This window comes from Anomaloglossus baeobatrachus, chromosome 1 (assembly GCF_048569485.1).
Source record: "Anomaloglossus baeobatrachus isolate aAnoBae1 chromosome 1, aAnoBae1.hap1, whole genome shotgun sequence".
Taxonomy (NCBI): domain Eukaryota; kingdom Metazoa; phylum Chordata; class Amphibia; order Anura; family Aromobatidae; genus Anomaloglossus; species Anomaloglossus baeobatrachus.
Window position 1 is genome coordinate 331503142 of NC_134353.1, and position 23838 is coordinate 331526979.

A 23838-nucleotide genomic window follows, 5' to 3' on the forward strand; every position below is an offset into this window, starting at 1 on the left:
TTTGCTGGGTCCCGGCTGTTCGGTGAACAACTGCATGAAATTATTAAGGAAGCTACTCATGGGAAGAGTATTTCCTTGCCACATACTAAAACCAGGAAACCTGTCCAGGGCAGGAACCAGTCGAGGTTTCGTTCCTTTCGTTCCTCTAACTGGTCATCCTCTAAGTCCTCAGCCTCGTCCACTAACTCAGCCAAGGATCGGAAACCCAGCTGGCGCACGACGACGCGTCCTCAAAAAAGCGGAGGAGCCGCTGCCACTAAGGCAGTCTCTTCTTGACTATCTGGCTGCGCCAGCATCGTCCTTGGTCGGTGGCAGGCTCTCCCACTTTGGCGACGTGTGGTTCCAACTCGTCTCCGATCAGTGGGTGAGAGATATAATCTCTCACGGCTACAGGATAGAATTTTCTTCCAGCCCGCCAAACAGATTTTTCTGTCCGCTCCCCCCTGCTCCAAAGCCGCCACCTTCTCTCAGGCCGTGGCTTCCTTGCAGGCCAACGGAGTAATTGTACCGGTTCCCGCCCGGGAACGGTTCAGAGGTTTCTACTCCAAACTCTTCCTAGCCCCCAAGAAGGACGGTTCCTTCCGGCCCATCCTGAATCTCAAGCTTCTCAACAAGCATGTTCAGGTGCGGCACTTTCGCATGGAATCTCTGCGATCGGTCATTGCTGCAATGACCCAAGGAGATTTTCTAGCATCCATCGACATCAGAGATGCCTATCTGCATGTGCCAATTGCAGTTTCACACCAGCGTTGGCAACGTTTTGCAATCGGAGAGGAACATTTCCAATTCGTGGCTCTCCCCTTCGGCTTAGCCACGGCCCCTCGAGTATTCACCAAGGTCATGGCAGCAGTGGTTGCGGTTCTGCACCTCCAGGGGTTGGCAGTGATTCCTTACCTGGACGACCTTCTAGTCAAGGTTTCATCCTGTGCAGACTGGCAGCGGGGTGTCTCACTCACTCTCGCCACTCTAGTCCAGTTCGGGTGGCTTGTCAATCTACCCAAGTCCACTCTGACCCCGACCCAGGAACTTACGTACCTAGGGATGCAATTCGAGACTCTACCGGCACTTGTGAAGCTGCCCTTAGTCAAACAGCAGTCCCTTCATCTGGCGGTACGCTCTCTGCTGAGGCTCCGCCGTCCTTCCATCAGGCACCTCATGCAGGTGCTGGGTCTGATGGTGGCGCCAATGGAAGGGGTTCCCTTTGCTCAGTTCCATCTGCGTCCCCTGCAGCTGGACATTCTCCGCTGTTGGGACAAGCGGACCTCTTCCTTGCACAGGCCAGTGGCTCTGTCGCCACAGACCAGGAGCTCTCTTCAGTGGTGGCTTCGGCCCCTCTCTCTGTCCCAGGGATGCTCCTTTCTGGCCCCGTCCTGGGTGATTCTCACCACGGACGCCAGTCTATCCGGCTGGGGAGCAGTGTTTCTCCACCACCGAGCACAGGACACTTGGACTCCGTCCGAATCAGCCCTCTCGATCAATGTGCTGGAAATCAGAGCTGTGCTCCTAGCTCTCGTAGCCTTTCACCACCTGTTGGCGGGCAGGCACATTCGAGTCCAGTCAGACAACTCGACAGCAGTTGCCTACATCACTCACCAGGGTGGGACACGCAGCCGCCTGGCAATGTTGGAAGTTCAACGTATCCTTCAGTGGACGGAGGACTCCAAGTCCACCATATCCGCAGTCCACATCCCAGGCGTAGAAAGCTGGGACGCAGATTATCTCAGCCGTCAAACCGTGGACAGCGGCGAGTGGGCCCTGCATCAGGCAGTGTTCCGGTCAATCTGCCGCGAGTGGGGCACTCCGGAAGTGGATCTAATGGCATCCCGGCACAACATCAAGGTCCCGGTTTACGTGGCTCGCTCCCACGATCCTCAGGCCTTGGCGGCGGACGCGCTGGTTCAGGATTGGTCCCAGTTCCGTCTAGCCTACGTGTTTCCCCCTCTAGCTCTCTTGCCCAGAGTCCTGCGCAAGATCAGAATGGAGGGCCGTCGGGTCATACTCATTGCTCCAGACTGGCCCAGGCGAGCTTGGTACCCAGACCTGCTCCGTCTGTCCGTAGAGGTGCCGTGGCATCTCCCGGACCGCCCAGACCTTCTCTCACAAGGTCCGTTTTTCCGCCAGAATTCTGCGGCTTTCAGATTGACGGCGTGACTCTTGAGTCCTGGATCCTGACGGCTTCAGGCATTCCTTCCGAGGTCATCTCCACTATGACTCAGGCTCGGAAGTCTTCCTCGGCCAGGATTTACCACAGGACTTGAAGAATTTTCCTGTCCTGGTGTCGCTCTTACGGCCATGCTCCTTGGCCGTTTCCTTGCCGACCATCCTGTCCTTTCTACAGTCTGGTCTGCAGCTAGGACTTTCCCTCAATTCCCTCAAGGGACAGGTCTCGGCTCTGTCAGTGTTGTTCCAGCGGCGTATCGCCCGACTGGCTCAGGTGCGCACCTTCATGCAGGGCGCATCTCTCATCATTCCGCCTTACCGGCGGCCTCTGGATCCCTGGGACCTCAATCTGGTCCTCACGGCCTTACACAAACCCCCCTTTGAGCCTCTTTGGGAGGTTTTCTTTGTTTTGTCTTTCACAGAAAGTGGTCTTTCTGGTGGCCATAACTTCTCTCAGGAGAGGCTCTGATTTGGCTGCGCTCTCTTCGGAGTCACCCTTTTTGGTTTTTTCACCAAGACAAGGTGGTTCTCCGTCCGACTCCGGACTTTCTCTCTAAGGTGGTGTCTCCTTTCCACCTTAACCAGGACATTTCATTGCCTTCCTTTTGTCCGGTTCCTGTGCATCGCTTTGAGAAAGCGTTGCATACTTTATATCTAAAGCGGTGTGGGCGCTCCGGATCTATGTGTCACGCACCGCTGTGCTTAGGCGGTGCACCTCTCTTTTTGTGCTAACCACGGGTCAGCGCAAGGGTCTCTCGGCTTCTAAACAGACCCTAGCTCGTTGGATTAGGTCGGTCATATCCGATGCCTACCAATGTTCTCAGGTGCCCCCACCGCCAGGGATTAAGGCGCACTCGACCAGAGCTGTCGGTGCCTCCTGGGCTTTCAGGCACAAGGCTACGGCTCAGCAGGTTTGTCAGGCTGCCACTTGGTCTAGTCTGCACACCTTGTCGAAGCACTACCAAGTGCATGCTCATGCTTCGGCAGATGCGAGCTTGGGCAGACGCATCCTTCAGGCGGCTGTCGTCCATTTGTGAAGTTAGGTTTTGCCTACTTCTCAGTTTCTGTTTATTCCCACCCATGGACTGCTTTGAGACGTCCCATGGTCTGGGTCTCCCATAAGGAACGATGAAGAAAAAGAGAATTTTGTTTACTTACCGTAAATTCTTTTTCTTATAGTTCCGACATGGGAGACCCAGCACCCTCCCTGTTGCCTGTTGGCAGTTCTTGTTCCGTGTGTTTTCACCGGCTGTTGTTGTAGACAGAGGTTCCGGTTATTCTGGGTTTTACTCTATCTCTACTTATGGGTGGATGTCCTCCTTCAGCTTTTGCACTAAACTGGTTAGATTTGTCATCCAGGGGGTGTATATGCTCGGAGGGAGGAGCTACACTTTTAGTGTAGTACTTTGTGTGTCCTCCGGAGGCAGAAGCTATACACCCCATGGTCTGGGTTTCCCATGTCGGAACTATAAGAAAAAGAATTTACGGTAAGTAAACAAAATTCTTTTTTTTCCCTCCGCCATCGGAGGCCCTGTGACGCAATCACAGGGAGCCGATGGTATCACAGGGTCATGTGATGACTCCTGTTGCTATCATCACGTAGTTCCTGTTACAGCCAACAGAGGGCCGGTTGTAACAAGAATGCAGGATTTCTCCAGAACAGAGCGATGCTGATTTGATCAGGAGAAATGAATCAGCGTTCAGACTGCTGAATCTTATAATCTCTTAGGGGGACTAATAAAATAAAAAAAAAGTTTTATGAAATATCAAAAAACTAAAAGTTTAAATAACTCCCCATTCGCCCCATTGAAAATTAAAGGGATAAAAAATGTACACATATTTGGTATCATCGTTTTCAGGAATGCCCGATCTATGAAAATATATAATCAATTAATCTCATCGGTAAACTGCATATCAGCAAAAAAAAATTCCAAACGCCAAAATTAGATTATTTTTGGTCGTCGCAGATTTTGTGCAAAGTGCAATAACAGGCGATCAAAACATAGCATCTACGCAAAAATGGTACCAATAATGTCAGCTCGAGACATAAAAAATAAGCCTTCACTGAGCCCCATATCCTGAAACATAAGAGCACTACGGTTTTCGCCAATTTTTAACGACAATTTTTGGAGTTATGTTTAACTTATAGCTAAGTAAACTTATACATGTTTGCGGTCTATGAATTCCTACTGACCTGAGGCATCACATCAACACATCAGTTTTACCGTATAGTGAACACAGTGACTAAAATACTACAAAAAACAATCGTGCAATTGCACTTTTTATCAATTTTTTGGCAATTGGATTTTTTTGCTGTTTTCCAGTCCATTATATGGTAAAACTTATAGTTTCACTTTTAAGTACAACTCATCCCGCAAAAAACAAGCCCTCATATGGCAAGTTTGACGAAGAAATAAAAAAAGTTACGGTTTTCGAAAGAAGGAGAGCAAAAATAAAAAAAAAAATGGAAAATCACCCATGGGTGAAGGGGGTAATATAACCATTCCATTGTAGCTCTGGCAGTATGTTTAGAGTAATGCGGGCGTCACACTAGACGATCTATCGTGCTATATGTGGCCGGCGTCACTGTTTTCGTGATGCACATCCGGCATCGTTTGCGACGTCGTTTCGTGTGACCTCTCCGAGCGACTCTGAATGTTCGCAAATCGGTAACAAATCGTGTATCGTTGACATGTCGCTCATTTTTAAAAAGTCGTTTATTTTTCTTTGTGCCGGTTGTTCATCGTACCCGGGGCAGCACACATCGCTCCGTGTGACACCCCGGGAACGATGAACACAGCTTACCTGCGTCCCGCGGCTCCCGCCGGCTATGCGGAAGGAAGGAGGTGGGCGGGATGTTTACGTCCCGCTCATCGCTGCCCCTCCGCTTCTATTGGCCGGCGGCTGTGTGACGTCGCTGTGACGCCGAATGTCCCACCCCCTTCAGGAAGTGGATGTTCGCCGCCCACAGTGAGGTCGCTCAGCAGGAAAGTACGTGTGATGGGGGTTTAACAACTTTGTGCGCCACGGGCAACTAATTGCCCGTGACGCACAAACGACGGGGGCGGATACGATCGCACGATAGATCGTATCGTGTGACGTCCGCATTAGGCCGGTATCACACTTGCGACTGCCTCATTTGTATCTCGCGCAAGTCTCGCGTTGCATCACCCGGCACGGAGTCACACTCTCCTCACAGGACCGGGTCAGTTGCATGCATCTCTATGCAACTGACCCGGTCCTGTGAAGAGAGTGCGAGTCCGTGCCGGGTAATGCAACGCGAGACTTGCGCGCGAGATACACGCAAGGCAATCGCAAGTGTTACACCGCCCTAATTGTACTGCTGGAAGGTGAAGCTATACCCCAGTCTCAAGTCTCTTGCAGCCTTTAACAGGTTTTTCTTCAGGATTGCCTTGTATTTAGCTCCATCCATCTTCTCATCAACTCTGACCAGCTTCACAGTCCCTACTGTAAAAAAGCCACCCACAGCATGATTCTGCCACCACCTTGTTTGACGGTGTGGATGGTGTTTTCAGGTTAATGTGCAGTGTTAGTGTTCTGCCACACATAGCATTTAGCCCGAAAGGTTCTACTTTGGTCTCCTCTGAGTCCCAATAAAATACAATTAAGGCTACATGCGCACACTGGATCTTTTTGTGTTCACAAACTGCAGCCAAAACTGCACGTTGTCAGAGAGAGCCTGGAAATGTCACAAATTCTTGTAATTGTAGGTACGTTTTTGCTGTGTTTTCGGTGAGTTTTTCACAACATGCGTTTTTGTGACATATCTTGACAAAAACGCAGGAAGAATGAACATGCTGCATTTTTTTTGTCACAAACTTTTGACAAAACGCTGACAAAAATAAACTGCAATGTGCGCACAGCAAATCTGACTTCTCATAGACTTTGCTGGGATGTCAAATATCAGAAAGTTCTAACAACAAAACTGCAGCCAAAAACGCAGCAAAAAATGCAGCGTGCGCATGTAACCTTAGTCTGTGGCTATAACATGGAAAAAATAGGGAAAAGTTCAAAGGTTATAAATACTTTTTCAATGCAATGTATTTCTGTTTCCAAACAATTTATTTAAAATACTTTTTATTTTTTCACTGTTGCAGTTCTTTTTTATATGTTTTCTGTTTCAATACAGGAGCTGGATGAATTCTGGGCCTACAAAGCTCTTCTTCTGGGTGTCACCAAGAAGCTTAGTTATTGTGTTAAATCCGAGCTAATTCCCCTAATGGAAGTGGCTGGTGTTTTAGAGGTTAGTAAAGCTGAAATATTCAGTGGTCAGTCATAACAATAAGACCAACTGCCTACAATTGTGTGGTTCTCACCTTAACCCCCCTCCCCACAAATAGCTTTTGACTAGAGCTGATCTAACGGCCTAAAATCCGGTATCGGCAAATCACTGCCAGATTTTAAAGAGTCCGATACGCTCCAGAACCCGGTACCGATATAAGTCAATGGGGACTGGAATCCGGAGGTTAAAATCGTTTGTGGAGGGGATAGGGGAGTAGGAGCGAGCGCGGTGTACTCACCTAGGCGCTGTCATGGTGGCACACTCCTTCCGGGTCACGCTTTTACCTTCCGGAGCCGGTATTCCAGCCTGCAGCCGCCCGGTATTGCCGCATCTATTAGATGTGACAATCCTGGTGCGATACCAGCTCTTCCCGGTGGGGTGATGCGGTGCGAATCGGGGTAATAGCAGGGGTTAATGACAGCGCACAGCTGCTACTAAAACCCTAGGTTGTGATGGTACAGGCGTCTATCAGATACCTGCATCACAAACCTGTAAGTGACAGTAAATAAACACAGACAGAAAAAAATCCTTTATTTTAAATAAAATACAAACACCCTCTCCTTCACCACTTTATTAACCCCCAACACCCTGCAGCTCCGACGTAATCCACACGAGGTCCCACGCCGCTTCAGCTCTGCTACATCTGAATATCACAGAGAGAGGCACGACCAACCGCTCTCTGTGAGCTCCAGAGAATGAATGAGCTGCGCATTGAGCGGTGACGTTACTCAGGTCATTTGCGGTCACAGCTGGAGGTTCCCACGGTCCTTCATCTGTGATCGCAGATAACCTGACCTCAGGTGGAGGTCACTGAGTTCACAGACCTGCATCTCCTAGCAGAAAAATCGCAGTTTTTTTGGCCAAGAGATGCAGATTTTATGCTGAAATTTTTACACCATATTCCAGCATCCAATCTACACCTCCTGGCAAAAAAACGCGGTGTTTTGACGCATTTTTTTTGCCGCGGTTATTTTTCCGCGATTCTTGCCATGGTTTTTTGCCAGGAGGTGCACATTTCATGCTGGAGTCATCTGCCCCAGCTATCAGCACCAAATTTCCACTTGCTGGCAGAATTTTTTTTTTATTTTTGGGCCAAGGGATGCAAATTTGGTGCTGAAATATTTTTTTTTTTTTTTTTTACAGCCTGCCGTTCTTTGAACATGAGCGTGCTGCTGTGTCGGTGATGTCAGACTCGTACGGGTCTGCCAAGCATGACATCACCCGGCACAGCCTGCCGTTCTCTGAGCATGAGTGTGCAAGTACCTAGAAACACATGCACGCTCCTGTCAGAAGTGTGCGGCTGTGCTGCAATGTCAGACTCGTGGGAGTCCCTCGCATGAGGCTTTTTTTTTTTTATTTAAATCAATAATTAAAAAAAAAAAATCCGACGTGCGGTCCCCCCAGTTTTCATCTTAGCCATGATAATGCCGGCTGGGAGCTGGTATATTCTCAGCCCGCAGCCGCCTGGTATTGCCGCATCTATTAGATGTGACAATCCCGGTGCAATACTGGCTCTTCCCGGTGCCCTGGTGCGGTGGCAATCGGGGTAATAGCAGGGGTTAATAACAGCGCACAGCTGCTACTAAACCCTCGGTTTGTGATGGCACAGGCATCCATCAGATACCTGCATCACAAACCTGTAAATAAACAAGACAGAGAAAAATCCTTTATTTGGAATAAAATACAAACGCCCTCCTTCACCACTTTATTAACCCCCAACACAGCCTCCGGGTCCGGCGTAACCAACACGACGTCCCACGGCGACACATCCAGCACTGCTACATCTCAGAGCGAGCAGCCATAGAGAAGACTGCCAGCTCTGAGTGTAGCCTATGACTGAGCCGCAATAAGCGATGACCACAGCAGAGACTGTCACAGGCTGGGGGACGCGTCAGCCTGCAGCCAATCACAGATGAGAGGATGGCCGGTGGGCGGGGAAAACACGGAAAGCTGTGTGATTGCGTGCACAGTACAGGAATTGAAAGCGCGACTCGAAAGTAGTGTGCCGCCATGACACCGGGTCTCGGTAAGTATGAAACTGAAGCTTATTTGTTGTTTTATTTACCGTATTTTTCGGACTATAAGACGCACCCTTGTTTTAGAGGAGGAAAAAATAGAAAAAAAATAAAATTAAAGTAAAAGAATGTGGTCATGACACACTGCTATTTTACTGCTGACAGTGTTACTGAGGTAATAATATCCCCAAATTCTGTCCTCATATCCTCCATTCTGGGTACCTTCCAGGTATATATGGCCCCCATCGTGGAATATGTATGTTCCCCATCATTATATGTGTGATCCTCCAATCTGATGTGTGTGTGTGTGTATATTGTTATAGTGTGTGTGCGTGTGTGTATGTATGTATGTATATATATATATATATATATATATATATATATATATATATATATATATATATATATATATAATATATTGTGTGTGTGTGTGTATAGTTACATATATAGTGTGTGTGTGTGTGTGTGTGTGTGTGTGTGTGTGTGTGTGTATATATATATAGTCATATAGTGTGTGTATGTGTGTGTGTAAATATATATATATATATATATATATATATGATCCAACCCCATCCAGGTGTACAGTAATGCCTTTATATACTATATTATTTATTGCCTTACTTTTACTGATGTGCTGCTCACCATGCTTCAGTTTGGTCCTGGCAGTACAAAGCCTCTCCTATCTCAAGGACCTGCAGTGATATAATGAAGAGGCAGGGCACTGCTGTTCTGTGCTGCTCTGGCCCACCCCTCTGCATTACATCACTATAGGTCCATGTCAGCTAAGGCTGCTTTCACACATCCGGCTTGAGCTGTGCGGCTCAATCCGGCTGTGCAAGCTATGCAACGAATGCGGTGAAAACACCGCATCCTTTGCATAAGTTTTTCCCATGCGGCCCGTCCGGTTTTTGCCGCTTGCGGCATGCTACTGAGCATGCGCAGTGGCAAAAACCGCGTGCGGCGGCCGGATGTGGTTTTTGCCGCATCCGGCCGCCATAGGCATGCATTGAAAAATGCGCCGCATCGGCCGAATGCTGCGCGATGCGGTTTTTTTTTGCCGCACGAAAAAACATGCCAGGCAACGTTCCATCCGGCCGCCGCATCGGCTAAATCTGCCGCATGCGGCAAAAACCGGACCGAACGGGAGCCCATGCGGCACAATGCGGCACTAATTAAAGTCTATGCAGAAAAAACGCAACCGGCAGCAAAAAAAAACGGTTGCGATTTTCCTGCAAAGTGCCGGATTGTGCCGCATTGCAGAAACCGGAGGTGTGAAAGCAGCCTAAGGGAGACTGTTTCTAGTGCAGAAGTGCAGAGGCAGGAGCAAAGTGAAAGTAATTTGAGCCCTCAGCACAGAGACTGCGGCTGTGCTGTGAAGGTATGCCGTGCTCTGGCCCGGACACTGCAGTGATCTGCACTTTACCCCGGGCCAGATATGACTGCAGCGGCTCCCTGCTCCTGCCTCCTTCACAGCGGACACACAGTCTCCCCAGCCGTTGCCGTAGGCTGGAGTTCCCACGTGTGACCGCTGTTTACATTAAACACTTGTATTCATTCCAGTATTCATTAGCTGCTCCTCACCCCCGCTGACTGCAGAGAGAGGTGTAAATTCAAAACACTGCACTCTCATCAGCATAAGGTAACAGTAAAAGAAAGTCAACAGATTCGTTTTTATCGTGCAAAAAAAGTGTCTTTATTTATGAAAAAGTAGGTGGGAGGGACTAAGGGACGTTTCGGCCCAGACTGGGCCTTCTTCATACCAAGTCACACTGGGAAAGGGTAAAGAAAAAGAAATCACTATTTACATATATCACAGAAAAAAACTGAAAAAAACATATCAACAGATCATATACATATATACATAATTACATGGAAAATCATGTCCTAGTTGTTGTAAACGGCACAGTAATAGCATCTCAGCAGTTGAAGTGACTCTCCAGTCCTCACAGCAAATAATGAAAAATTAAAAGACAAGATCTGACAATGCATGAAAGGTTTGCATACCTCCAATCATAGATGAAGTAATATCACAGAGGGAATTTTTTTCTCTCTCTCTCCTTTTTAAGGGGTTTTTTTTTTGATCTGGAAATGGTGAGGAACTCCACCCAGGATAAAATGAATGTGGTAGTTGCAAAATGCAAGCCCTGCAGATAAAGGCATGATTATGAAAGGATAGTATTTCTATAAGGGGAGTGACACTATGGGGGAGGGGATAACGGATTACCTTGCTCGTACTAGCAAATGAATAATTATTGGAATTTGTCCTTTTATATTGGGAGAGTTTAATGACTCGTGGTCCCTAAAGGATGAGAAAGTCTGCAGTCAGCAGGTAACACATGATATGTGACACCCCCACGTAGTGCATCCCCTGCATATCATTACCTTAGGTTTACAGTAGGTGGATATGGTCACGTATAATGCACCTATGTCTACAAGCATAGGGGGCTTATTTGCATCTGTAATTACGGGGGATAAGTCTTAGTAACGACATTACATGCAAAAGGAGAATACAGCGGTGCGTAGAGGTTCATGAAGTGACACATATTACCTGTAGGCTTTAGGATAAGAATGTAGCAGTGGGTAATGGAGTCCTCTGAAAAGCAGAAGGAGGAGTGAAGCGTTATCAGATTGGAGGTAGAAAGGATTAGGGACAGATAGAATTATCACATACCTTTGCAGCCGTCTTCCCAGACTGTGGCTAAAGCTGGTGTCACACATAACGACGACGACAACGACGTCGCTGCTACGTCACCATTTTCTGTGACGTTGCAGCGACGTCCCGTCGCTGTCGCTGTGTGTGACATCCAGCAACGACCTGGCCCCTGCTGTGAGGTCGCCGGTCGTTGCTGAATGTCCAGCTTCATTTTTTGGTCGTCACTCTCCCGCTGTGACACACACATCGCTGTGTGTGACAGCGAGAGAGCGACGAAATGAAGCGATCAGGAGCCGGCACTGGCAGCTGCGGTAAGCTGTAACCAGCGTAAACATCGGGTAACCAAGGGAAGACCTTTCCCTGGTTACCCGATGTTTACGCTGGTTACCAGCCTCCGCTCTTGCTGCCAGTGCCGGCTCCTGCACTGTGACATGTGGCTGCAGTATGCATCGGGTAATTAACCCGATGTATACTGTAGCAAGGAGAGCAAGGAGCCAGCGCTAAGCAGTGCGCGCGGCTCCCTGCTCTCTGCACTGTGACATGTAGCTGCAGCACACATCGGGTTAATTAACCCGATGTGTACTGTACCTAGGAGAGCAAGGAGCCAGCGCTAAGCGCGGCTCCCTGCTCTCTGCACATGTAGCGACGTTATGATCGCTGCTGCGTTGCTGTGTTTGACAGCTAAGCAGCGATCATAACAGCGACTTACAAGGTCGCTGTTACGTCACCGAAAATGGTGACATAACAGCGACGTCGTTGTCGCTGTCGCTTAGTGTGACACCAGCTTTAGAGCAATGAGTTAACAGGTTTGGGAGCTATTTAACTCCCAAACCCGGAAGTGCCTGGACACGCCGGCGCCTGCGCAGTGGCGACCTGCGCTACTATTAGTGTATTGATGGTACCGTTAAGACGTGAATAGAGGCGCCCGCGCATGCGCGGTAGGGTTGAACTCGTACATAGACGTAGGAGGATGTTTATCCTCAGCGTGTCGTTAGAGATCAATGTAGGGATAGGAGGCGGACACTGAATATGACAGTCTGTTGGTAGTGAATGACTGTTGGTACCAGAGGGGAAATTATCTATCCAGTCACTGTATAGGGCAGTAATGTATAGAACATTTGGAGGTATAGGGACATAAAGACAACTGCAATGTAATACACAGGCATATATATAAAATATAATAACTTCCTCATTTTGTCAAAGACCAGTGGTGATTAGTTTACATATAAATATTTTGAGGTATGACCTAGGAAAAAAACACATAAAAAAAGGAAGGGTCCCAATATACTAGTAGAGTGAACTATCATTACCATCTATATATGACTAAAAATAGAAAGTGCTGATTTTATACGTTACCATCTAATAGTGAGTGAACGATGGAAGAAGGAAAGGTGAGGATGGTATTTCTCAGGTTTTCTGTAAAAAATGTACCATAACATAGTTAATACGGTTTAGGGCAAATACATAGGTTCAGTACCATCATTATACTAGCCAATCTAGTTCTCTATTAAGACCTTTAGGTGCTAGGGTTTGTAGCTTATGGATCCAGAAGCTCTCTCTTTTTTTGAGAAGCTCAATATGATTTCCTCCGCGCCTGGGCCTATAAACTTTATCAATGACCTGAAACCGCAACTGCGCTACATTATGCTTAGCTTCGTGAAAATGGTGTGGAATAGGTAGCCATAATTTTCCACACCTAATGGTGGATTTATGGCTAGCAATGCGGTCACCGACATGTTGGATCGTTTCCCCGACATACAATAGTCCACAGGGACATTTGATGATGTATACAACAAAATTGCTCAAGCAGGTAAAGTATTCTTTTATTCGAAAGCTTTTGCCAGACCTGGGGTGTGTAAAGTGGTCTCCTTTGATCACGTTCGAACACGATGGACAATTTAGACAAGGGAAAGTACCCGTACGTTTTGGTGCCAGCAAGGTTTGTACATTTGTCTTGTCGCTGCCAATATCCGCTCTGACCAGGGAATCCTTTATGTTTTGGGGTCTTTTCTTGCACATGATAGGGCCATTTATACTCCCCCCCCCCCCCCCCCCCTATCTCTGGATATGCTTTTTTTAGGAGCGGCCAGTGGCGATTAATGATATTGTATATTTTAGGCATAGACGGGTGATATGTGTGGACAAATGGTATCCTTTCCACTGTCGCTGTGTCTAACCCTAAAGGGGTGGTAGAAGATAGTCTTTCTCTTTCTGTCTTAAGCAGTGTTATTGGGTAGTTACGTTCTAAGAACCGATTGGACATTTCTTCTAGTCTCTGCTCTCTTGTGTTCTCGTCCGATACTATCCTTGTGACTCTTGCAAATTGAGATCTAGGTAGACTATTCTTAGTTGATTTAGGATGACAGCTACTGTATAGGAGCATACAATTCCGATCGGTCGGTTTCCGGTAAAGATCTGAAGATAGATTGCCCATTGTGTCTTTTTTGATATCCGTATCCAAGAAACTAATTTCTTCCTGATGATGACTCAGCGTAAATTTGAGCTCAGGCCACACTTTGTTAATATGATCATAAAATAAAAGCAGGCTTTCCAAGTCACCCTGCCAGATGCAGAATATATCGTCTATGTAGCGAGCCCATAGAAACGCCAGTTCATCAAAGGCTGGATATGAATACACAAAGCGCCCCTCAAAATAGTCCATAAACAAATTTGCATACGCTGGGGCTACATTCGAGCCCATCGCGGTCCCGTGTTTCTGGATGTAAAAATCGTCCTTAAAAAGGAAGCAATTTTCATTGAGGACTATCTCGAGGAGGCCTATAGTGAAGTCAATCGAGTCCTGGCTCAGGTTAGTCTTATTGAGCGCGATTTTGGTGGTCCTGATGCCTTTATGATGGGAAATTGAAGTATATAGACTACCTACGTCCCAGGTGCAGAGGAAGCTGTTAGGGGGAACCTGTTTTAGGTCTCTGATCTTTTGTAAAAAGTTGTTGGTATCTAAGATAAAAGACTTGGTATTTTTAGCCAAGGGGGTAAGGACTTTCTCTAGATAAATTGACAGGGGAGAAAGAACAGACTGTCGATGCTACAATGGGCCGGCCAGGAGGATTAATGAGAGATTTATGGATTTTAGGTAATGAGTAGAATACCGGTGTTATGGGATGTAATTTAGTGAGAAAAGTACGGGTGGATTGATCAATAGAACCTTTGTCAAAGTGGATAGATAGAAATTTTTGGATTTTCTGTTGAATTTTGAATATCGGGTCTGAGGGTATTTTCTGATAAGTCATAGTATCATTAAGTTGGCGTTTAATTTCATTAATGTAGTCATGTGTATTTTGGACCACGATTGCTCCACCTTTGTCAGCGGGTTTTATAGTTATGGTCTTGTTTTCCCTTAAAGAAGATATAGCCAATAGCCAAGAATAGTCTACCTAGATCTCAATTTGCAAGAGTCACAAGGATAGTATCGGACGAGAACACAAGAGAGCAGAGACTAGAAGAAATGTCCAATCGGTTCTTAGAACGTAACTACCCAATAACACTGCTTAAGACAGAAAGAGAAAGACTATCTTCTACCACCCCTTTAGGGTTAGACACAGCGACAGTGGAAAGGATACCATTTGTCCACACATATCACCCGTCTATGCCTAAAATATACAATATCATTAATCGCCACTGGCCGCTCCTAAAAAAAGCATATCCAGAGATAGGGCCATTTATACTCCCCCCTATCATGTGCAAGAAAAGACCCCAAAACATAAAGGATTCCCTGGTCAGAGCGGATATTGGCAGCGACAAGACAAATGTACAAACCTTGCTGGCACCAAAACGTACGGGTACTTTCCCTTGTCTAAATTGTCCATCGTGTTCGAACGTGATCAAAGGAGACCACTTTACACACCCCAGGTCTGGCAAAAGCTTTCGAATAAAAGAATACTTTACCTGCTTGAGCAATTTTGTTGTATACATCATCAAATGTCCCTGTGGACTATTGTATGTCGGGGAAACGATCCAACATGTCGGTGACCGCATTGCTAGCCATAAATCCACCATTAGGTGTGGAAAATTATGGCTACCTATTCCACACCATTTTCACGAAGCTAAGCATAATGTAGCGCAGTTGCGGTTTCAGGTCATTGATAAAGTTTATAGGCCCAGGCGCGGAGGAAATCATATTGAGCTTCTCAAAAAAAGAGGGAGCTTCTGGATCCATAAGCTACAAACCCTAGCACCGAAAGGTCTTAATAGAGAACTAGATTGGCTAGTATAATGATGGTACTGAACCTATGTATTTGCCCTAAACCGTATTAACTATGTTATGGTACATTTTTTACAGAAAACCTGAGAAATACCATCCTCACCTTTCCTTCTTCCATCGTTCACTCACTATTAGATGGTAACGTATAAAATCAGCACTTTCTATTTTTAGTCATATATAGATGGTAATGATAGTTCACTCTACTAGTATATTGGGACCCTTCCTTTTTTTATGTGTTTTTTTCCTAGGTCATACCTCAAAATATTTATATGTAAACTAATCACCACTGGTCTTTGACAAAATGAGGAAGTTATTATATTTTATATATATGCCTGTGTATTACATTGCAGTTGTCTTTATGTCCCTATACCTCCAAATGTTCTATACATTACTGCCCTATACAGTGACTGGATAGATAATTTCCCCTCTGGTACCAACAGTCATTCACTACCAACAGACTGTCATATTCAGTGTCCGCCTCCTATCCCTACATTGATCTCTAACGACACGCTGAGGATAAACATCCTCCTACGTCTATGTACGAGTTCAACCCTACCGCGCATGCGCGGGCGCCTCTATTCACGTCTTAACGGTACCATCAATACACTAATAGTAGCGCAGGTCGCCACTGCGCAGGCGCCGGCGTGTCCAGGCACTTCCGGGTTTGGGAGTTAAATAGCTCCCAAACCTGTTAACTCATTGCTCTAAGCCACAGTCTGGGAAGACGGCTGCAAAGGTATGTGATAATTCTATCTGTCCCTAATCCTTTCTACCTCCAATCTGATAACGCTTCACTCCTCCTTCTGCTTTTCAGAGGACTCCATTACCCACTGCTACATTCTTATCCTAAAGCCTACAGGTAATATGTGTCACTTCATGAACCTCTACGCACCGCTGTATTCTCCTTTTGCATGTAATGTCGTTACTAAGACTTATCCCCCGTAATTACAGATGCAAATAAGCCCCCTATGCTTGTAGACATAGGTGCATTATACGTGACCATATCCACCTACTGTAAACCTAAGGTGATATGCAGGGGATGCACTACGTGGGGGTGTCACATATCATGTGTTACCTGCTGACTGCAGACTTTCTCATCCTTTAGGGACCACGAGTCATTAAACTCTCCCAATATAAAAGGACAAATTCCAATAATTATTCATTTGCTAGTACGAGCAAGGTAATCCGTTATCCCCTCCCCCATAGTGTCACTCCCCTTATAGAAATACTATCCTTTCATAATCATGCCTTTATCTGCAGGGCTTGCATTTTGCAACTACCACATTCATTTTATCCTGGGTGGAGTTCCTCACCATTTCCATATCAAAAAAAAAAAAAAAACCCCTTAAAAAGGAGAGAGAGAGAAAAAAATTCCCTCTGTGATATTACTTCATCTATGATTGGAGGTATGCAAACCTTTCATGCATTGTCAGATCTTGTCTTTTCATTTTTCATTATTTGCTGTGAGGACTGGAGAGTCACTTCAACTGCTGAGATGCTATTACTGTGCAGTTTACAACAACTAGGACATGATTTTCCATGTAATTATGTATATATGTATATGATCTGTTGATATGTTTTTTTCTGTGATATATGTAAATAGTGATTTCTTTTTCTTTACCCTTTCCCAGTGTGACTTGGTATGAAGAAGGCCCAGTCTGGGCCGAAACGTCCCTTAGTCCCTCCCACCTACTTTTTCATAAATAAAGACACTTTTTTTGCACGATAAAAACGAATCTGTTGACTTTCTTTTACTGTTACCTTATGCTGATGAGAGTGCAGTGTTTTGAATTTACAGTTTAGAGTCCGGACCTTGGTCCTCTCACTAGCACCTCAATACCACCCTTAATAGTGCAGTGTTCACACCATACATATCTTTGCAGAGAGAGGTGGGCGGCGAGCAGCTAATGAATATTCACTGACTTTAAGCAGCGGGCACACGTGGTTTCTCCAGCAGCCGGCATCCTGCAGCAGCGACCCTCCCTGCCTCCTGTGATCCCACTGCATAGCGCTGACTCCCCACAGCTCCCTACCCCGCAGCTTCAGACCATAGGATACACCCCACACTTTCCTCCCAAATTTGTAGGAAAAAAAGTGCGTCTTATGGTCCGAAAAATACGGTATTTTCACTTTATTTGCCAAACCCGGATTGTGCACCCGGAATCCCGCGTCCGGCATCTAGATATCATTGAAACCGCGCGGATCCGGACTTTTACAGTCCGGATCCGCTCAGCCCTACTTTTGACCCATCATTCCTTAAGGGTGCTTTACACGCTGCGACATCGCTAACGATATATCGTCGGGGTCACGTCCTTGGTGATGCACATCCGGCGCCGGTAGAGACATCGCAGCATGTGACACCAAGGAGCGACTATCAACAAGCGCAAAAACGTGAAAAATCGTTACTCGACACGTCTCTTCTTTCCCAAATATCGTTGCTGCTGCAGGTACGATGTTGTTCGTCGTTCCTGCGGCAGCACACATCGCTATGTGTGACACCGCAGGATTGACGAACATCTCCTTACCTGCGTCCACCGGCAATGAGGAAGGAAGGAGGTGGGCAGTATGTTTCAGCCGCTCATCTCCGCCCCTCCTTTGTTATTGGATGGCTGCCATGTGACGTCGCTGTGATGCCGCACGAACCGCCCCCTTAGAAAGGAAGGAGGCGGTTCGCCGGCAACAGCGACGTCGCAAGGAAGGTAAGTCCGTGTGACAGGTGTTAGCAATGTTGTGCGCCAAGGGCAGCGATTTGCCCGTGACACACAACCGACGGGGGGCGGGTATGCTCGCTAGCAATATCGGTACCGATATCGCAGCGTGTAAAGTACCCTTTAGACTTTATAAGACGTAGATGTCCTGTAACTTGCTAGATGGGGCTCTTTTACATAGGACTTGTTTTTACATTTTGCATAATGTTTGCAGTGTGGAAGAGCAGATTATTCTGCTATAGGTGGATATAATGTTGTCATCAAGGGGTGTATTTTGTCTAAATGCAGGGATCAAAAGTTTCTAATATAACATTGCTAGACAGGTCTACCATGTTCTAGCTCTCCATGGTCTTGCATGGGCACTCTGACCAGTCTTCGGTCATGTGGCACCATACCAAAACTAACACTAATGGTTCTATCACTTATCTTTGATATCCAGCACTTCCCAGCAATTTGTTCTAAAGTAGCTCTTTGGTGGGATAGAACTAGGTGGGATATCTTTAGGCAACCAAGGCACACACAACACCTTCCATTTTGGAAATGCTCGGACACAGTCACCTAGACCTCATAATTTGGGTCTTTCCATACACACTATTTTCCATTTTTCCTACTTGTAACACATCAACTTCAAGAACTGACTGTTTATTTACTTACATTTTGACAGGAGCAATTCAATGAGATAATCAGCGTCATTCACTTTCCCTGTCAGAGGTTTTACTATTCTGGTAGACAATGGTGGTCACCAGCATGTTTAAAGAATCACTCTGGCATTTTTATTTCACCGCTGGAGTGCTATCACTAATGTTTGTTCCCTGTCTGCAGTAAAACACTACCAACTGCTGTCTTCTCTCTTCTCCTGCTCTGTCATCAGCTAACGGTCACAAGATGTCAGTGTTAGTCTATGAGAGCCTTGTTCCAGCTCTCATAGATTTACATTCAAAAGCGACTTTTGGTTTGCCCAGGAAACACTTGAGCATTCCAGCTAGTCATAACTAGACCGTAGTAGCATCAAGAACAGCAGAAACCGGCAGCTACTAAATATTTTTACTACACTCATGGAACATACATTAGTGAAATTAAAGAAATGACATTTGACATGAATAATATGTAAGCAAGAAAAGCTCCATTCGAAATGTTAACGTCTATAGAATATAATGAACACTTGTTTAGAGAATAGTTTTTACCAATTCACCATATTAGCACAACACATACCTTGATTACTGTCTTGAAAGCAGGATTTAAAGGGAACCTGTCAGGTGTAATGTGCATCCAGAACCAAGAGCAGTTCTGTGTGCATATTGCTAATCCCTGCCTAACCGTCCCTGTATACACTAGCATAGATAAGGAGATCTTGAAAAAGTATTTCTAAAGATCTTTTATCGTATGCTAATGATAGAGGGGACTTGTCCCCTGGGCATTGGTTCCCGTGGTTAGTCAGCCCCATTAACATGTTAATACGCTCCTGTGGGGGTGCTAACATGCTAATGAATGTGCAGTGTCAGAGGATGTTCTCAAAACCTCTCCGCCGCCATTCGCGTCCGACGGGGGATTTCAGCTCAGTGTGCATGACCCCGGAGTTTGGGTCAAGCTCATTACTTCAGTTTGAAGCCAGGACACGTACACCCAGCTTCATAGTGTGAATCACCAGAACTCCGGGGTCATGCACACTGAGCCGAAATCCTCCATCATACGGTGGAGAGGTGAGTGAGATCATGCTGTGATGCTGCATATTCATTAGCATGTTAGCACACCCACAGGGGCGGACCAACATGCTAATGGAGCCAACTGGTCCGGGAACTACTGCCCAGGGGACTAATCCCTGCGCTCATTAGCATACGGTAAAAGATTTTTAGAAATATTTTTTTTTTTTTTAAAGATCTCTTTATTTATGCTAGTGTATACAGGGACAGTTAGGCAGGGATTAGCAATATATACCCAGAACTGTTCGTGGTGCTGGGTGCATATTACACCTGACAGGTTCCCTTTAAGGGGTAGAGATTCATTGAGAGATGGGACTTAAGCCCCAATATACATTAGACTATCAGCCGCATCCACAGCTACAGACGGGTACAGCTGATACTCTTGTGTATAGGGGGCACCGGCCATCAGGGGAGATGTCGATTGGACATGTGGGATTTCAGACTGCCAATTGCTTTGTTCTGGAGAAGAGCCACTGGTGGATATGTCAGTCAGTGGATTTGTCATAGTGAATACAAGAGTGAATGAATGTTCCTATGTATGAGGCAGTCAGTTAAGATGACTGTCTCCCGAATGATTGACCGAAACATCGCTCAGTCATCTAAAATACAGTATATGGGGGGCTTTAGTGTGGCTGCTCTTCTATAGCAGAAAGCAGCGGCGAAGGAATACTACCATTTACCTTCCAGATAGGGACTGATTTGAGGTTTTTAAAGAAGGAGTAAACCAATCAATCATCTGGGACAGTTCTAGAAGCATGTTTTATGTATTGATTGCAGCACGAGACATAACATGGGCAATAAAAGGAGAGTAAGGACTCTTTCAGACGTCTGTTATCAGCGGTCTCATCATGGATTGCAATGTATGGACTGATCGCATGTCTCTTGACCCTAGCGTGTTGGCTTCTTAGAAATAGATGAAGCTGTCCTGTGCTGCTCAGGTTAAAAGGCGTGTGGCCAGTCGGTGCATTGTGATCCGAGATAAGGCCGATGATAAGATGCCTAAAACCGCCCCCAAAAGAAGGACGATTTGTTCAAATATCTTTCTGTGTTTTCTACATGTACATTCCCATTAATTCTTCCTTTCTTATGCTGTACTATAGTCTTTGCCATTATTGGTTCAGTGGGAATAGATACTACATGATCTTGGTGCTAGAATTCACATCACATGCTTGTGTATGTGTATAGTATATTAGTATATTTTTAATTAATCCTGATAAATGAGAACACAAAATGTAAAAGGAAGCCTAGTTATATCATCACTTTCTATTTCTTCTGTAGGCCCGAGCAAAACAACTTTACAATGCTGGTTACACCACCCTTGCACATTTGGCTAATGCTGATCCACAAATGATGGTGAAAACCATAGAGCATTTGTCAAAACGCCAAGCAAACCAGATAATTTGCTCAGCAAAGGTGAGAATCTACAGTAATTTATCTTTTATTTATTTTCATTCCTTCAGTGTCTCTCATGGTGAATATACATGCCATGCTATTGTTAGTTATAGCTTTATAAAGTCATGAACCCCATTCAACACAGCTAGCGCTGCCAACTAGTGACAGTACGTATATAGATAACATTAACAACACCATGTTGAAAGTAGTTTGTCAGCCCAAACTAGCAGCATAAACTCTTTATATAGTGTTTTTCTGGAGAATAAAACTTTGAATAGTCACATAAATTTGGCACAACTTGCGATTGTGCCAAAATTTAGAGATTTTTAGTAGTCTCGCACCAGTTTTGCCTAGCTCCGACAACCTGGTCGTGGAGTTTGGGAAGGATTGGGGTGTAGCAACTGCCGCTCGTCACATTGACGTGTGGCGGTGTTGATAATGCCATAAATCTTACTCTAGCAGGGACCACAGTAGGACCTGTGGGGAGGTACACACAGAGGTGTTTGCCACTTATTCGATTCTCCTGGTTCATGAAGACACGTACATCTCTATATGAATCAGAAGTGCCTGACTCCAGTACCTCTTCTCATTTTCATGCCAATCTTGATGAATCACCCCATAGGCTTGTAGGGGATATATAACCTAATAGGTTTTCTCCATTCTGCAGAAACTTAAGGAGGTTGTCCATTACTTTACTTTAACATTGATGACCTATCCTTAGGATAGATCCCCAATGTCTGATCGGCCGGGGTCTGGCACCCCCACTGATCAGCTGGTCTTGGTGCTGGTGGTGGCAGCAGGCAATGCTCAATTCTTGAGATGCTCTATCTTCTGATAGCAGCCACTGCCAGTTACTGCACATCCACCTCCCATTCAAATGAATAGGAGGTGGATGTGCAGTACTCGGCCGCTATCAGAAGACTAGGCAGCTGCGGAACTGAGCATTTCTGGTCATAGCCTTGCACTAGATGATGTTGATGAACAGATGAGCGTGGGGCACAAAACCAATACACAAAAATTTGAAGCAAACATGATAAAGTTTATATTTTATTAAATAGAAATTAAACAAAAAGGGGGTGTAGTAACAATGAAAGTGCACTAGATAAAAAAATATACAAAGAAAGAAATGACAATAATATGTAATAAGCCAATGTTCCAATGTAAAATCCACAGCAACAATTGCAAAGGAGTTATTATGGAGGACATGTATCAAATGACAGGCATCAAAAAAAGTTTAAACAATGAAAGAACAAACCTGGTGACACTGATTCCTGTTGGAATGGCACCAAGTCCCCTACGTACGTTTCATCAATTTGTTTGTTTTTTTTTTAGATGAGCGTGGGGTGTCTGACCCCAACCGATCAGACATTGATGACCTATCCTTAGGACAACCTCTTTAAGCTTAATTGTATATGCTAATTAGTATGCTTGGTTATCCCTTTCTGTGGCAAAGAGACATAGTGCACTTTTTCTGCCCACTAGTTATGCATGCTCACGCCTGGTGTGACAGCACTGGTTTGCTTGAGCTTTCCAGGTAAGCCAGAGCTGTCACTCACCAGTGAAGCGCACACATGCAAAAGCAATTGTTGGAGCCTCTTGACCAGACTCCCTTTAATTGAAAAGCATAGTCGCTGTGAGTTATCTAATGGAGAATACACATTTTGGTTTTTTTTCTAGATGTTATTAAATGAAAAGGCTGAAGCTCTCCAAGAAGAGGTAGAAGAACTGCTTCGTCTTCCAACTGATCTCCCAGCTCTAATCATGGAAACTGAAAAGTCTAAAAGAGATGAATGAAAACCCTAGATGTATCTGCCAGGTGTACTGCTCTACTTTATCTGAGGGCAGCATATCAGTAGAGGGAGGAATGCTGTGCTTTGTGATTGTTTTTGTTTTGTTTTTTTTTATGATTTCATATTTGCATGTAAAAAGCTATATCAATGCCTGGACTCATTAAAAAGTCTGATTCCTGTTGACCCTCTTTCACAGCGCCTGCATTTTCTTTCCATTTTCTTGTATGGCTCTTTATTTAGGAGATCTGTCAATGACTATGACCAGGGGAAGCAGAACACTTTCTGTATGAGTGCTGGCAGCATGTTGCAGCGCTTTTTACACAAAAATACTGCATTTAAAAAAAAAAAAATCTAAATTTTTTTGCTTTAAATCAAGATTTTTTTTCCTGTATTCCTTGCTGACCTCATGTAAGAGACCTGACAGATCTACTTTAAAATCTTTCTAGAATTTCAAGAAATTTGATATGGGAATTATAAATTAAATTTACTTTATTTTTTAACAATTTTATTATTGTGGTTTTCATTGTTTGTTGTGTATTTAATTTTTGCGTGTTTTTTTTATATTACAATATGCTGTACAAGGTGGCCATAAAATAACCTAAGGTGTTTGGAGCTTTGTGCAGACTGACCCAGTGGACAGAATTGGCGGAAAATCGGTATGTATGCTATTCAAGGCATGAGGAAATGGCATCTTAAAAAATTTTTTATGCTAAAACTACCCACCAGGTGAGAAAGTGGCGCTGTACAGTGAGCATGCCTTGCTACTCAGTCTACAAGATACAAAAACTTGTGAACAAGAAGGGGTATTTATCATGTTTTTTTAAGTAAAACTGCTGTACCACAGTTGTGAAAAAGTATACAGTTTTTATTATTACAAAAAGTGCAAATATCAAAA

At 45.2% G+C, this 23838-nt stretch overlaps 1 protein-coding gene across 1 annotated transcript in view; it reads left to right on the forward strand.

Annotated features, from left to right (window-relative positions):
- Positions 1 to 23451, forward strand: part of HELQ (helicase, POLQ like) — a 72926-nt gene extending 49475 nt beyond the window's left edge. Inside the window, exons 17-19 of the mRNA XM_075352037.1 lie at positions 6311 to 6424; positions 21040 to 21174; positions 22831 to 23451. Of these exons, the coding sequence (XP_075208152.1) occupies positions 6311 to 6424; positions 21040 to 21174; positions 22831 to 22947 (366 nt within the window). The 3' untranslated portion in view covers positions 22948 to 23451. The remainder of the gene's footprint in view (positions 1 to 6310; positions 6425 to 21039; positions 21175 to 22830) is intronic.
- The last annotated feature ends 387 nt before the right edge of the window (positions 23452 to 23838 follow it).